A 16,652-nucleotide genomic window follows, 5' to 3' on the forward strand; every position below is an offset into this window, starting at 1 on the left:
CTTAGGTTTCTGTGAGTGAACGCTTGCATGACTCAAGGCCTCACCTGCCTCCTCTCAAAAATAGGAGTGGGACATTTTCATGAGTATTTGTTACTGTGACCTTTTAAACAGTAGGGATTTGCTTTCAGCTGCCCTGTTTGCCTTGTTAATAACAGATGCCAGCTGAGGGCGCCTGGGTGGCTCAGTTGGTTAAGCGACTGCCTTCGGCTCAGGTCATGATCCTGGAGTCCCAGGATCGAGTCCCACATCGGGCTCCCTGCTCAGCAGGGAGTCTGCTTCTCCCTCTGACCCTCCTCCCTCTCATGCTCTCTGTCTCTCATTGTCTCTCTCACAAATAAATAAAATCTTAAAAAAAAAAAAAAAAAACAGATGCCAGCTGAGCCTTACGTAGTTTTGGGACATTAGTAGCTCCGTGGCTTGGATGTGGCTGAGAAGGGGTAGAGGGTCAGTCTGGATTTTGGATTTTCTTTCAACCTCTTTGTCCCTCAAATTTCGTAGACCACTGAAAATGTATAGGAGACATTTTTCAAGTGTTTTAGCAACCAAAAAAAAAAATGTAAAAGGGATTAAAATACTAACATATTCATTACCGATCCATTAGCAATGTGATGCTTTATAGAGAGTGAATAATCATCCCAGGCCATTTAGTCCCTCACTTTTAAATTCTCATCGGGTGTTTTGAACTGTGCCCCTACAGCTGCATGAGAAATGGTATCCAGAGGGTGAGGTCTTCCTGATAGGATCTAGTGATGAGGTGTAGAGGGGTTGGTGTTGATCTTTGGTCTCTTTCTCAGAAATACCATTTATCAGATGGGAATGACATTTGACTGCTTAGTCGTGGAGATCTGATCAAAGCACAGGAACGTTTGCTTTTCTCACCGAAAGTTCAGAGCTCTCAGATACTGGTGTTGGTTTAGTAGCTCAAGTGTGTCGGAGTGGTGAGCTCTGTGATTCTCCAGACCTTTCCTTCATGGTCCCAAGGTGACTGCTGCAGCTATAGCCATCACCACGCGCATTCCAGGAAGGATCTGGAAAGAGTCCACCAGTCAACTCCTTACTCTCACTGGCCATCCTTAGGAGCAAAGGAGGCAGGAAATGAGGTTTTATTTTTAGCTCTGCTCATTGCCATCCCAACAGCGGGGGGAGGCTCTGTAAGGAAGAGGAGAGAGGACATGGAGCTGCTACCACACACATACCACCTAGAACTCAAGAAAGCTTTCCTGGTTTTGCATACCTCTTGTGTGTTCTGTGCAGGCCATCGGAAATGCCAAAACCACTCGCAATGACAACAGCAGCCGATTTGGAAAGTATATTCAGATTGGCTTTGATAAGCAGTACCACATCATTGGGGCCAACATGAGGACCTACCTGCTGGAGAAGTCCAGAGTGGTCTTTCAGGTGAGCGGTACGAGTTGGGTCCTTTTGTACTTTTTCCCCCACGAGTGATGCTCACTTGCTCCCTGACCCACTCCCTGTGCCCGGAGAGCATCTCATCTTTTGGATACACTTGTTCTTTTGGCTTTCTTTCCTTACATCAAAAAGTATTCGTGTGAATGCTATGGGCATTAGACCCGAGAAATCTTCCCAGGTGGGTGGTGGTGTTAGATTCAATCAACAAACCTAATGAATGCCTCTTATGTACTAGCCCCGTGCTCGATACCAGAGATACAGGGAAGAAGAAGATAGTCCTGTTCCTCTTGGATTTGAGAGTCTTAGGATTAGGGGAATGTTCTGGGCTTCAGCTTCCCCAGGAACCTTCTTACTTTGTAGGTTATATTTAAACAAAAAACAAAAAACACACTACTTAGCCTGAAAACAGTCCTCCCCCAGCCCCCTTTCAGTGTCCCCTCCCTGACCTGAGATGGCGCACGTCCTTCCCACCCTGGCACTCAGCTGCCTTCAGAGGGGACATCCAAAACAGCCTCGGCTGCTTCTCAGAGACGCCCATCAGCGTGCTGATGCTTAACAGCCCTCTAATGGATTTTTTAGCCAGCTTTATTAGTTTTTCCCTTTTTCTGTTCAGGCTTTCTCCCCACCTCCCAAATTGTTTTGACAGCCCCACATCCTTATATCCTGGCAGCAAAGGAAACAGCCCGCTGTGCTGGGTGCAGGTCACAGCTGCTTGTAGCTCTGGCCAGAGTCTTCTCTGAACACCCCTCGAGCCTTCCTCTTCCTTTGCTCAGGCCTCCTGACCCCCCACCCCCCAACACCACCACTCTGCCAGTTTAAGGCAGGTGTAGCCCGAATGTCCGCCATAAGTCCTGCCTCTGTCTAGGACCTTTAGTGACTGCCCCAGCCTGACGTGATGGGCAAGGGCAGAGCTCTGACTAGGTGCAAGCCTCCCGGAGGAGAAAGGGAGCCTACCACAGGCAAGTCACAGTCTGTGCGACCTGAGGCGGGCAGCACGGAGATCTGGAGTGTGTGTTGGTTGGCCAGCCCACCACTTGTGGAGGAGAGGTGATCCTCTGTGGGAGAAAAAGAAAATAGGCGAGAGGTAAAAGTCCTCAGGCTCGAAGAAGGAGCATAACCGTGAATGGAACATCTGGAGGTGGGAGTTGCAGGTGGTAGAGCCGTGAGGGAAGACGTGAGCACAAGTCTTGACCTGTGTCACCCACAGGACTCTGGGATGAGAGCGAGTGAGGGGATGATTGCAGGGGTCACTGCCTTAAAACTGTTCAACTTGTTTCCTCCTCCAGGCAGACGATGAGAGGAATTACCACATCTTCTACCAGCTCTGTGCTGCCGGCAGTCTTCCAGAATTCAAAGAGCTTGCACTAAGTATGCGAACTGGGGTCTTGCCCCAGCTCTGCCTCCCATGTGGGCATGTCCCCACCCTACCCCAGACCTCCTTGAGCGTCCGTACCCAATCCATAAACTCGGGCTAATTGTCCCCAGGCTGCCTGCCACAGAAATCCGTTTGAGGGGGGAAGAGGCATGGGGTAGAATAGTATTTTGCAGAGCACACAAGAATTTCCATGAGTTATTTTGAATAATGATTCCAGTTTGGACAGCGTAAACAGTATGTCCCCACCATGAGGATCTAGAGATTTAGCTAATGCATGTCATGTTGTGGCCTGTGAGTTTTAAGTCCTACTTAAGGATGGAGCTGAAGGAAAGGAGGGAGGGAGAGGCTGGGGCAGGATGAAGATGGATGGTCCGGAGGGAGCTTTAGGCCCCAGGGCACTCTGATTTCTCTGGAGCAGGTGGGGCACTGTGGCAGCCCAGTGGCGCACGTGGGCGGTGGGGGGGATGGAGAGACCAGAAGTGCCGCTCAACCAAGTCACCCGGTTGCAGCTGTCAGATAAAAAGAAAGCCTTCCAGTAGGTCTAAACCGCCCCCCCCCCTCGTGTCTGCTAATGCTGTTGGCTGAGGGCTTCGGCAAGGGTCCTTTGCGTGGAGGCTGTTGACGTGGAGCCAGGGCCAAGCAAGAGGAGCGAGCAGGCTTTAGGTCTTCAGACTACTGATGGAGGGCCTCTCCTTGCAGCCCGGGGCCTCCCCCCTTCCATGTGCTGCGACTTGGTAAGGAATGTTGATGGACTCCTGGCCCTGAGTCCTCAGAGCCCTCTCCCGACTGAGGTGTGTGATGTCACAAGCCTGGGGGGCCCGTCACATCCTGTGTTTGCCAAGCGTCCTATCTCTGGCCTGTTGTCTGGATTTTAGGGGTGTGTGGGGAGGTTCAGTACTAGCAGATGGTATGAAGAGCTGGGTGTCTAGACAGCGGTTGGTGGGTCCTTGTGCATCTGCGAGAGAAACCGACTGCCGAGGCTGCCCACGACCCGAATCCTAGCTGGCTTCAGGGCCCAGCACCACATCGACCTCTGACGGCACCAGCCTGTGTTCGTCGTAGCTGACACGCACCAGGTAGTCCACACCTCAGTCTGGCCTCCTAACTCTCTGCTTTACTCGCTTATGAATTCCTGCCGCGTTTGGTGCCTGGGTCCTGCAGTTTAGCACTGGGTCCTTGGCTCGTTCACCGAGCCCTGCACAGGCGGTGTCGGGCACCGGGGACCTAGCGCTGCACATAGCCGTTGGGGGGGCTGCCCTTGCCTTGCTTGCAGTCTGTTAACGGTACAAGGGGATCGGAGTACGCCGAGTGAAGCGTGACTGAGGCGGGTCCGAAGGTTCCCAGGGGAAGTAAATTGAGAACCCGAGGAGGAAGCCCAGGAGGGCATATTATGCTGTTTTTCTGCTGTACTCTATTCGGTGTTTGCAAGTCAGCATCTCCCCCAGTGAAGCTGTAAACACCTCGGGAGTGACGGGTACAAGCCTCGTTTGATGCATCCCTCTCTGAGCTGGCACCTTGGGCTCGGATGTTGGTTTATGGCCACAAGTGACCAGGAATGCAGGCCACGCTAAGGGCCTTTGCCATCCTCCTCTTTCCTTCCCAGAGCTGGGGACATGGGCCCAGCTAGACTTTTCAGGGCCAGCCTGTAGGGGATGAAAATTTTTTCAAATGTCATTTTTGTAGAAAAATGAACAAGTACTGGCAAGATCCTTTGAATTTGGACCATTTTATCCCAAATGTAACTTTGAGGATATAGGGGGGGAAATCCTCCTAATTTTTGTGTGTGTGTGTGCACTTACGTAAGTGCATTGAACTTTAAAAAAAAAGGGGGGGGGTGGCTTTTCCTTATTCTATATTGCAACAGGATGTCAGACTCCTTGGGCCCCCAGCCGGAGCACTTGAAAACTACCTGATCTGATCAATTTCTTGCACTGTCCCTTCAAGAACATCTTAGAAAGCACAGAGGCATTGATGAGCTCTTGTGCTCAGGGTTAGGCCGTCTTTGGCCTCGTGGGTGCATTGGCTGTGAGCACTGAAGCCTGACAGTTCCACAATAACCCTGGTTGAGTGGTTGGAAACATGAAGTAAATGAAGGACTAGCCAGTGGTTCCTAGTGGGTAGACTGCCTTGCCTCCTCCCCCCTTGTCTTCACCTAGAACATGCTCCTCAAGTGTGCAGAAGTCTCGGCAAGACCCCTTGGCCAACGAGGGCTTTGTGCAATTGAGAGTGGAGAAACACTCCATCCACACTTCCAGCCATCCGCACTTCCCTCTGCCCTGTTGGTGCTGGTCTGTTGCATTAAAATTACCTCAGGATGAGATTTAAAAAACGACAACAACAATAATACTCCCGCGAATCATTGGTCGAAGTGTGAATAAATAATGGTAAAAAGAGGTGTAATGGGCTTTTAGTTCCTTAAATACAGCCTTCAGGTAATAAGGAATAAATTATTTATTTTTCACTTCCATGGGTGTGTTGACAGCCTGAACAGCCCCTCCTGCTTTGCACAGTTGGAGCAAAGCCTCCCGATGGTCCCCTGCTCTAAGCACTGGGCTCCTGCCTCCTCTGTGGGCTGTGCACGGTCTGATCTGTACACTGTTCAGGGTCTATCTGGTGAGCCAGTTACTAGGGGACTTTGTGGCATATATCTCCTTGGAAATGTGAGAAAGGGAGACCCAAACTGGAGGACAAGAGATGTTGCTCCGGGATGGGACAGGCAGTGCTGGCTTCATGGGCTGGAAAGTAGAGCCAGGATCCAGGGCAGCTAAGCTGATGGCTGAGGACTAGCTCCTGTTGGGATGTGTCTCACTAGGGCCTGGAGTGTGATGGTGACAGAGCTGATTGCACACCTGAAAGGAGATGATGATCTCGACTGGATTCAGATCATTTAGTAGAGTGAAGCTGTGACTGACCTGGGTGGGCCCCAAGCCAGAGGAAGTTCCCCTGTGGGGCCCAAATTTGGGAACTAGCAGTGGGGAAGGTGGGTGGTCAGTCTGACTCAGAACATCAGGCAGGGGGGCCCTGGCTGTTGACAGTGAAGGGGTCTTGGTAGATGCTGAAAATGCCGCCTCTCCTCCAGCACAGAGGTCTGGTGCCTTGTGTATTTTTCTGGTGTGTCAGCTGATAGCTTCTAATAACGAGTTAGATTGTGTTTATGGCAAAACCATGTCATAAATAACCATCTCCACAATAGGGTGATCAAGTAGTGGGCTCCCAGGCTGGCCAAAGTCTGGGAGAGCCTGGGTAATCCCTTCAAAGCCTAGTTCCTCAGTTTGCCTAGCTGAAAAATAGGAATAAATAAATTCCGTCATCTTCATGTGGGCCCTGCAAAAATCATCGAAGGAAGTACTTTGAAAGGTGAGTGAAAAGGAAAAATGCTTTTCTTAAGCCTTCGAAACTCTTCTGTGCCAGAGCTCGTGGGGTGGGGGTGGGGGAGGGTTCTATATAAAAGAGCTGAACATAGCATCTTCCACAGAGACCTGCGTGACTTCCTTCATAACCATTTGCCTTTGCTGTGGCTGTCTGCAAGCCTGGGGCTGAAGTCCTTCCTCTCCTTGCTCAAGTGCCTCTAGTCCTCAGGGTTTGGGTTCCTCCTCCAGGAAGCCTTCCCTCATAAGCTACGGCTGATATTCTGCTCTCCATGCCTGTGGGCAGTGTAGCCTGATGGTCTAGCTCGGGTTGTGTGAGGCAGGGTTTGGGTCTGAGTTGGGCCACTTCCTAGCTGGGCCTGGCAGTGTGCACTTACGGGAGGAGTGTGGCTTGGAGCAGAGGATGCAAGGTGGGAAATGGAAGAGACCAGAAAGGAGAGGTAGGCGGGGCCTCTGTGGGCCTGGATTGGGGGGGGGGGGGGGGGGGGGGGGGGGGAGGACAGGGGGGAAATGGGAGGGGACGGGAAGGGGGGGGGGGGGGGGGCCTCGGGGGCCCGGGTTGGGGGGGGGGGTGTGGGTAGAGCTGAGGAATGACAGTAAGGAAATGGGTGGATCAGGGACAAGAGATGGGGAAGGAAGGCCCAGCCCTGAGTCTGGAGGGGCAAGGGGCGTGGCTGCTTCACAAAGGGCCCAGGAGGTTCTTTGAGGGTCTTTGATCTCTGTCTTGAGGCTACTGGGGCGGGAGGGGGTCTCTAAAAGGCTTTAAATGGGGGTGTAGTGTGATCCGAGTTACCAGCAGCGTGAAAGTGGGTTTGAAGGAGCAGGAAGACGGGGTTAGTCTTTGGCAACAGTCCGCAGACAACAGATGTATGCTGGACGTCAGACATGGGCAGCGGTAGTCGGAGCGGAGCAAGGAAGGAGACTCGAGAAGTTCGTGAGGGGTCACAGGGGCAGCTCAAGGTGTTGAAGGAAGACTGGACATTGCAATGAAACTGTATCTAAGCATGTTGAACTGACATGCGTTTTACCACATGCACACAAGGGGAAATAATTTTACTAGTCTTTACAGGAGGAGAAGAACATCAGTGTCCAGCTTTGGTGTCTTGTCAAAATCAAACATCATACATTTAGAAATTCTAAACACTGGGCGGGGTTGTATTACACAAAGGTACTGTATTTTGTGGAAAATGTTATTTTCGGGAGGGGGGAGAATTTTGATTAGGTGCACTTGTTGCCCTGAATGCCGACCTCCGAGCCTGTCGCGGGGATGCTACCCGGGTCTTGGTGCGTTGTTGCCCTCTGCTAAGGTTGGCTCTGAATTCTAAGGCAGAACCGGGGCCCCTCCTAACCAGTTGTCCCCCAGGCTGTTATCAGAGGCCTGACTGAGAGGAATTGAGCTGGAGGTGAGAACAAACATTTAAGGGTCTCAACTTGTGTCTGTTCACGTGCCCGAGGAACTCAGGGGTGCCCTAACTTGGTAAAACAAATGAACAAAAAACCATGTTACCTTGGGCACATGAGTGCCTCTCTGTCAAATGAGGTTGTCATACAAAGCTTATCAACAGTTACGGAAGTCTGTGATTCTAGGGTAGGTGTACATCTCACTGTATATTAGATCTTTTTTTTTTTTTTAAGATTTATTTACTTTAGAGATAGAGTGCGTGCAGGGGCAGAGGGGAGAGGGAGAATCTCAAGCAGACTCCACACTGAGCGCAGAGCCCAACATGGGGCTCGATCCCAGGACCCCAAGATCATGACCTGAGCTGAAACCGAGAGTCAGATGCTTAACCAACTGTGCCACCCAGGTGCCCCTCACATCCTTTTTAAAGGCAAGTCTGTGGTGAATCATGTAAACTGAACCACCTATGACTTTTTATGTTCACGTGTTTTTCACATACTGGTTTTATACAAACACAGCAATGCATTCTGTCAGCGTAGTGTAATGCTCTGTGTCTCCTTATCCAGTTTTCTCTCCATTTGCTGTTGTCAGTAAAGATAATTTATAAGGGTTGCACATCCAGCTGGGAATAAAATTTTGGTCTGGGATGAGTAGAAAGCCTCATGCGTCGTGATCTGTGGGTAAACCGGGATGGAGCTTCTCTCCAATGCCTGATGCCTTTCCTCCTCGCTTCCCACAGCGTGCGCAGAGGACTTCTTCTTTACCTCGCAGGGAGGAGACACACGCATTGAAGGTATAGATGATGCTGAGGACTTTGAGAAGACACGACAAGCCTTCACACTCCTGGGTAAGCAGCTTCTGAGTGGGAAAAGGCCCAGACAGTTGACTTCATGGAGAGTAGAAAAGCACGACAGTGTCCTGCTTTGCCAACTTTCGTAAGCCCATGAGAAGCCCTGTTGCCCTTGGTGAATGTTGTCTTACTCTTACTCTATCCCAAACCCTCAGACTCCAGAGTTTAAGACTTGTACCTTTGTTGATCTGTCTTAAAAGTAAGGTTTGAGAGTCGTGCTCTTAGGCACTGCAAAGTGGCCCTTTCCACTTCCTCAGGCCATTGAAGCCATTGGAGCAAAAGGAAAAAGCCACATCTTCTCGTGCTGCGGTCTGGGTTTGGAGGCCATGTGTTCTAGCAGAAAAAGCATGTCTTTAGGACCAAACCAACCCATGTACCAATGTCCTGGGATCCAAGTTGGAAGCAGACTATGAAGGTCTGGTAGCATTCTCACATATACAGTGTCCTTTCCGTTACCACTTTTTCCACAGAGAGCGTAACCGTGGAATTCTTCAAGATATCTCTGTCCTTCTGGTATCGCTACTCAGCCTTTTGGCTAACATCAAATGTCCTTCTGGGCATAAAGGGCAATAGAGTGAGAGAAAACTCCTCTCCCCTGCCATTTTTGAGGAAGAGGAACCTAAGTGGTAAAGTGGAAGGCAAGCCTTTCTTAACTGGGAAATTGAATGAGTTAATTCCTGGAACCTGTGGCCAGAAAAAACAAAGCTTGGGAAGTCAGCCTGAAACTCAGGAAGCAGCTCAGGACAGCCCTTCTATTTTTCCCCAGCCCCTTCTCTGACAGAGGTGGACATCTGCCTTCTGAGTCATGTGACTACTTCAGAGCTGCATTTCTTAGGTTCTTTGGTGGGAATCCGGGCAGTCTTACCCAATGTCCAAATAAAACATGGCCAAGCAAGACACACCTTAATCTCTGTATGGTAGACGCAGGGTTCCATGGGCTGAAATCTGAGTGCTCTTCATGTCTCTGGATAACTGGTGGGTAGACATACTTTGTCTTTTGTACCCATGAAATAATGACCTAAAAGCCACACTGGTTATTCCAATGAAAAATATCAATTAACTAGAGCAGTAGTTGATGATTATAAAAAGGGTGTAAGAGGACTTTAGGGGTGCAGAAGTAGCAGGTGCAAAAGGGCAAGGAAGAGTAGCTGATAAAGGAACTGTTGACTGCTGAGATCTCAGCCACTTCTGGGAACATGTGGTTACCACAAGAGTAGGAAGCCTGCCGGTGAAGAATCCTGCCAGAGGGCGTGGGCCATTGCTGGTCTGCAAGGCAACCTGCAGTTGCCGCAGCGTGTGGGGGGACCAGAAAGTCTCCGAAGCAGCTGCTAATGAGGAGAGCATGGCCTGAGGGCACCGCGGTGGCTCATCTGCGATGAGTCAGAACTGTGGAGGACCAGAACCAAGAGCACGCATGTCCTCTTGCGGCTCAGTCACTACAGTGCTCTTTGACCAAGCTGACCATTCCACCAGTGGGCAAAGGGGAAGTGTTCACCAGGTCTTGCTCCAGTACCCCAAAGTGGGGCGGATTGTAAATGGAGAGATAATAAATTGATAACTGGCACCCCTGACTTCTCCAGTGTCCCATAATCATTTTATTCTTCAGTTGGGGAGCAGGTTTGGTGGGGACTTGCCGAGCAGGGGAACAGTCTGCCCGGTTTGACCGGACGCAGGAGGAGGCCCCTGGAGTCTGCTGTGAGCAGTGGGCAGGCGCTGATCCGAGGAGCAGGCGGTTCCCTCCAAGGCTCGAGGAGGCCGGGTGCTTTCATTCACAAAGCAAATGGCATTGGAGAATCTATTGAAATAAGCCTTTCTTCCCTACTCCTCAATAAACACATCCACTTTTTTACTCCCACTTTTTCTTAAAGGAAAGATTATAAATAACTGGGGCTCTTTGAGCCGTGCGCTCTTTTGAAGCAGCTACTCCGCTTTGCCGCTGTTGTGTGAAAGTAGCCATAGACAGAACGTAAATGAATGGGCATGACTCTTCTAATAAAACTTTATTCGTAAAAACACACCGTGGGCTATGGGCCATAGGTTGCCAACCCCTGCTCTACTCCTTCGGTTTTATTGTTTGATTTTTGGTTTTTTGCTTGTCATAGCGAGGTACTGCTTATTAGGATAGTGTATAAAGAAGGGGCTTTCTGGCCAGTATAGTGCAGCTATCCTAACTATTGTTAGGATTCAGTAGTCATTCAAGGTCTACTATTTCAATTCCTACCATGACAGTGTGGTGAAGGCTTTGGAAATGGACAAAGCATTCGTTCCCAAGAAAAAGTGAAGGAGAGAGAAAAGTGATCTGTCCCTCCTGGGATGGTCCAAAACCCACTTCCTGACTAGTAGGACCTATTTGAGAGCAGGACCCACTGAGCTCTGATCAAAAGCCCGGTACTTTACTCCCTGCACGGGGGTACCACCACCAAGCCCCCTGTCTTGTCTGGGGGTATCAACCTCTGACTTGAACCTGTCTTCCTTTTTTCCGTCTTATTCAGTTACACTAAATTTTTTGGTCTCCAGCTGTTTATTTTTTTTAATTAGATTAAACAAAACCAGATATTTGAACGGCTCATGCATTTCTGTACACATTTGCAGTCTATGTAACTGTCATCAGTGCAGTTCCATTATTTGGGTTTCTGAGCACCTATCTGCCAAGGCAAGAACAGGGATTCATTATATTGCTATTTCTTTGTATATTTTAAAACTTAAATTTAAAAAGTAAATCCCAGCTCCTATGAAGCTTACACAGTAGTAGTCCTCTGTCATTAGCAAAGTCTAGAGTTAATTTGTCTAGTTCACGCTTGGGTTGTCCACTTTGTGGATAGTTTTTAATCCCAGTATAGTCCATCCTTATCTCCCAGTTATATAGGTGTCAGACTTTTTTTTTAGACTGTGTAAATTATTGCCTTTAAAAATAACTGCAGCTGGAGAGAAAGATGGGGGACCACTGCATTATTTCTTAAACTGAGTGGTAGGGTGACTGGTGTCCTATTACTCTGTAGCCTTTTTCTGTAGGTCTAATCTTTTGCAATTCAGAAAGAAATGATGATGTCTTAAAGCTAAATATCAACTGTACAAGATGATCCGTGTCTTTGATGATTTATGTGCTCAAGTCATTGTGGCAGTAGGTACTCGCTCCCACAGCAGTTCAAGGTCAGGCGTGGCTGTCCCTGCGAGGGAGTGTGGGGCGTGGCCCCGTTCGGCAGTGGCCGAGAGCCAGCTGGCTGTCCATCTCCGCCAGCAGTGCTCCCGGAACTTCCTCCTCTTCCTCCCCAGTTGGCACTTCGGATGTGGGACACAGATGTTTGCTGGTTATTGTGTTCAGAGAGAGATGGCTGCAGATAAATGACCATTCTTATTAAACTCATAAAAACATCCATAAAGTATTTGGTTGAAATGAAGTTTAAAATGAGTCTGCATGATTGCTGTCTCTCCTTTGCTCTTGGAGAAGTTAAAATGGTAGCATAACCCATCTGGTCTGATCAGGACAATCAGAGTGAGGATATTTCCCTTTTAGTCTGGGGAGCCCCTTTGCCCTCTGAGCTGTTACTATGCAGTGGTAATTACTTGGTGAGGAGCCTGGATCGTTTTAGGAGTCATTGGCCCAGAAAGGAAAAATCAAACTTTTTTAAAAGTCCTTTAAAAAAGGGTAAAATGTCCTTTCTATCCTACCATGGATGCTGAGTGTCATTCTTTTTTTTCCCCCCAGGAGTGAGAGAGTCCCATCAGATAAGCATTTTTAAGATAATTGCTTCTATCCTGCACCTCGGAAACGTGGAGATTCAGGCTGAGCGTGATGGTGATTCCTGTAGTGTATCAGTAAGTCGCACAACCAGCACCCAAGATAAAACCTACACAATTTATTCGGCTCTTAGGGTTTGATACAACTGAAATGTGTCTTTACACTCAGAGGACACTCATAGGTTATTTATTCTTAACAGTAATGGTTTCTGTTCTCTTGCTGATAATTTTTTAAAAGAACACATCCTTTTCAAATCAGCTGCCATCAAATTTCTATCACCAAGGGCAGGGAATTTAGTGGCTATTAAATACATTCTTTTTCTTATGGATTGCTTTTCCAAGTACCCTGAGGTCCATGGAATTCTACAGAGTGTTCTCAATCCATGAGTACCTTCTGAGCTCCCAACTGAGGTCCACACAACAAGGAGATGAAGCGTTGGACACCATTTTTGGTGACTGTCTCCAAGGAGCTTACAGTGTAATTGGGTAACCAAAAGATGACCCCGCTTGGCAAGATTTTGACAGTATGATGCAGAATATTGAGACATCTATGTGAAAGTATTGCAAATTGTGAATTACTCCATAAATGCTCATAGTGACTGTTACTTTCCCGGTGCCCAGTGTGGCACCAGATACATGCTAGGTAAGAAGTGTCTAAGTGGGTAGATGTGGGAGATCTTGGAGACATGTAGTCCTATAGACAGCAGCTGGGATGTGCTCTCTGCTGCTTGTGTCCGGCTACATCCAACCTGGTGTTCTCACCTTGACTCTAAGTCCTGGGGAGGTACGAAGGATGATTCTTGTTCCCAATGACTTAGAATTTAGAAACCCCGATTCTGGGAAAAGAAGCCAATCCTATAGGATATGAATGTGGGCCTGTGTCCATGCCACTCACAACTGAATGCTTTTTCAATTGAACAAATATTTATGAACCACCTGCTGTTTGCCTGGAGTTTAGGGCTTATCAGAAGTTGAAACTGGTCCTGCCTTTAGAGAGAGGACCCTGGCCCTTGCCCCATGTATTTTCCCTGAAGGAGAAATGGTCTTGAGGGTGGGATGTCTCCCAGGACCCTGGGATCATGACCTGAGCCGAAGGCAGACACTTAACCAACTGAGCCACCCAGGCATCCAGATAGTTAACCTTTCTGAGGCTGCTTCCTCCTCTGTGGAGTGGGCGCTGGTACTACCTACCTTAGCCCAGGGCTCACGTGATTGCATTCTTGCCTCAGCCTTGTTGGAGGCAGAGCGGACCTTGCAGGCATCCCTGTTACTTCACAGGCTTGGGGAAAATGAAGGCCCAGAGAGACCATAATGACAGTTAACGGCCCCATCGGGCCCCAGCCAGGGCAGTCTCCCCCGTGTTGATGTCCCCCAGCAGGTGCCTAGCCCGGTGCTGGGCGCACACTGTGTGCGCAGGAAGCGCTTCACCAAGTGGTTGCTAGTGAAAGTCTCTCCCAAATGGATTTTGGGTTATTCCTCTGGTACAGAGGGTGGGCCTCCTGCTGGAAAGGCTGTCCATACGCGGTATGCCTTCTGCTCGGTAGTTTGGATTTTTAATTAAAGCAGGAAACGGTGTTCATGACTGCCAGAGTTACCTTGGAGAGGCAGCAGCGTGCAATCACTTGGACACCAGAGGCAATTTGTTTCTTGAATTTGGCAATGTGGGCCCACAGACTCTAATCTACCTGTGATACTGGCGATTTTGAATGGATTTAGCATCATTTAATTAAGCTTAAATGTAATTGCATGATGTTAAATCAGTCGCAGGCAGCACCTTTCATCAATAGTCAGAAGAGGGTAATAGAGGGGCGAGCCACACCCCCTGCAGCAGCCGGGAACCTGTCCTGACGAGATTATCAAAGCCTTCCAGAACTTGTGGTTCTGTCTCGGCTGCGTTCACCGGGGCGGTGCCGGGGGGGGGGGGGGCAGGGCTCCATGGGGCAGGACTCGAGCGGTCGTGTTGGCTGCTAGCAGGCCATCTACAGGTCAGGGAATCCAGCTGCAGCGCTATGCTGAGCAATTAAGAATTTCTTGGAAGTAGGTCAGATTAAGAAGTTGGACTTTTGCCGCCCCTGCACCTGTTGCGTGCCAAGCAGTCCCCAGGCATTTAACACTGCTACGTATGGCTTTCTCTTGGGGCGAGGAGGCCGGCAGGTTCGGGCTGGGCTGCTGCAGAGAGAAATTTTCTGTCGGTCAGGACAAGTAGCCGAGGCAGCCCCACGTGCTGAGAAGATGAGGGCCTCCCCCTCCCCACCCAGCCCGGGCTGACTCTCTTCCCCGGCTGGATTGGGAACTCTGGGCCACAGTCATGGGTGCCTCCCTCTTCATTCTCTTCATCTGAAAAACAAAAGGGATAGGGTTAGAATGAGGATTCCCAAAGAATTTTCCTGGGAACCTTAGCCCTAGGCAATTTCTTAAGATAAGAGACTATGGACTCTGAGAAACAAACAGGGTTCTAGAGGGGAGGGGGGTGGGAGGATGGGTTAGCCTGGTGATGGGTATTAAAGAGGGCACGTACTGAATGGAGCACTGGGTGTTATACGCTAACAATGAATTATGGAACACTACATCAAACAAACAATTAAAAAAAGGTTCTTCGGTCAATTAAGTTCAGGAAATGCTGCATAAAATGTCTCTTGGGGCTTTCAGGATCTGTTAGCAGCCCAGCTCAGCTGCGTCTAACCTGGTGCCGTCCCTCGGCCCCTGTTGGTTAGGTAAAGCCCATTAACGTGCTTTGTAACTGTTGTTCCACAGACCACATTTTGGAAGAACACTGGCCTTCCTGGGAGGTTCTTTCCTACTCTGACATTATATTTTGTAATTGTGTTTGCTTTGGGTAGATGGATTTTAAATATCTGTAGGAGAAAAAAAAAAGGCTGGGGGGGAAATGGTGTTAAGGGGGAAATGGTACAGTTCTCTGCATTAATTTTCATTGAACACTTAAACTCTCATTTAAATCCTACAAGGCAGCCTCATCAGAAAATGAGTCCCACAGCAAAGGCAATTTAGGGCCATTATAGAAGGTAGCACATCATGTTCTGAAGAATTCCCTTTCTGCCTGAGAGTTAATAAGCAATCCAGCAGGCTCGTGGCTGGGTAATCAGCTTTCCCGGGGGGTGGGGTGGATTTAGACAAGGGAGCGAACAATGGGGTTTTTTTGTGGGGTGCCCTGAGTGAAAAGCAAGGAGTATCTGACTTACACATGTGGGTGAAATTAAGACCTGTGGGTGATGCGCTTATCAGGACCGGAAGACCAGGTGGTATGTTGGAGGCAGCTGTGTACGCTGGGCCGAAGGCACTGCTTACCTCTATAGAGAAGGGTTTTCAGGAGGAGGAATTCCTAGTTTTCCCTCTAGCTCTAAAAGGGTGGTGTTACCAGTTGCAGTGTTCCAAATGGCTCTTCTCGGGTCAGAGTTTGTTCTGTATTCTTGCCATTTGTCCTCAATTTCCACGTTGATTGGCTTCTTTCCCCAGGCAGCAAGGGCTTTAAGAGTAGAACACCAAGTATGTGTTACTTAACATCACTGAGGCTAAGGTGCAGGAAAGTGGGCTTAGAACAGTGCATGTCAGTGTGGGGAAGGCTGTCCCATTGGTTCAGCTGTGCACTCATTTCAGAGCATATAGCTGTTAGGCCGGGTGCTGCCGGTCAAGGGTGATGCTTGCACATGAGGACTTCCTTCCGGGCTGTGGGCTCAGCCCTGCATGTGGGACTCCGCAGAAGGAAACTGCACATTTACCGTGATCCTGCGTCTGTGGCTCTGTACGATTACTGCTGCCTTCTGGCTCCTTATCTTAATGGATTTATCCATCCCCAAGTCATCAATTCTCATTCTGCTCCCTTCACTCAAGTTCTCCCTAGCCTGTGACTTGGCCAGCAGTGGAGAAGGGCAGAGGGAAAGTTGAGAAAGCTATTGTTTCTTAAAGCCCTGATCATTTGGTGTAATGGTCAGTTGGAGCAACACTCTTGGGGGGCTTGCTTGTCCCTCCACTTGCTGTGAGAGTGCGTGAGCCCGCCCAGCACCGCGGCTAGGGATAGCCTGGGTCTATGGTGCTGGGCGGGCTCGTTGTGCCCCTGGGGGGAGAGGGCACGGTGGTGGGCTTGCCCTCTGCCCCCCTCCTGAAACCATCCCCCGTGTCTCTTCCAGCCCCAGGATGAGCACCTGACCAACTTCTGCCAACTGCTAGGGGTGGAACACAGTCAGATGGAGCGCTGGCTCTGCCACCGCAAGCTGGTCACTACCTCCGAGACCTATGTCAAGAGCATGTCCCTGCAGCAGGTGCTCAACGCACGCAGCGCCCTCGCCAAGCACATCTACGCCCAGCTGTTTGGCTGGATCGTGGAGCACATCAACAAGGCCCTGCACACACACCTCAAGCAGCACTCCTTCATCGGCGTCCTGGACATCTACGGGTAGGCCCGTGCCCGGCCGCCTTTCACTCCCTTTCACTCCACCTGATGGTTGGGTCTTCCTTTTTTTTTTTTTTTTTTTTTTTTTAGATTTTTTTTTTTTT

The 16,652-nt window shown here is 49.5% G+C and overlaps 1 protein-coding gene across 1 annotated transcript in view; it reads left to right on the top strand.

The window, feature by feature from the left end:
* The window catches only part of MYO5B (myosin VB), a 335,175-nt gene that overhangs the window by 195,823 nt on the left and 122,700 nt on the right, over positions 1-16,652 (top strand). Inside the window, exons 6-10 of the mRNA XM_032422730.1 lie at positions 1,255-1,398; positions 2,697-2,778; positions 8,292-8,399; positions 12,109-12,218; positions 16,286-16,551. Of these exons, the coding sequence (XP_032278621.1) occupies positions 1,255-1,398; positions 2,697-2,778; positions 8,292-8,399; positions 12,109-12,218; positions 16,286-16,551 (710 nt within the window). The remainder of the gene's footprint in view (positions 1-1,254; positions 1,399-2,696; positions 2,779-8,291; positions 8,400-12,108; positions 12,219-16,285; positions 16,552-16,652) is intronic.

Source organism: Phoca vitulina, unplaced genomic scaffold, assembly GCF_004348235.1.
Source record: "Phoca vitulina isolate PV1807 unplaced genomic scaffold, GSC_HSeal_1.0 scaffold27, whole genome shotgun sequence".
Taxonomy (NCBI): Eukaryota; Metazoa; Chordata; class Mammalia; order Carnivora; family Phocidae; genus Phoca; species Phoca vitulina.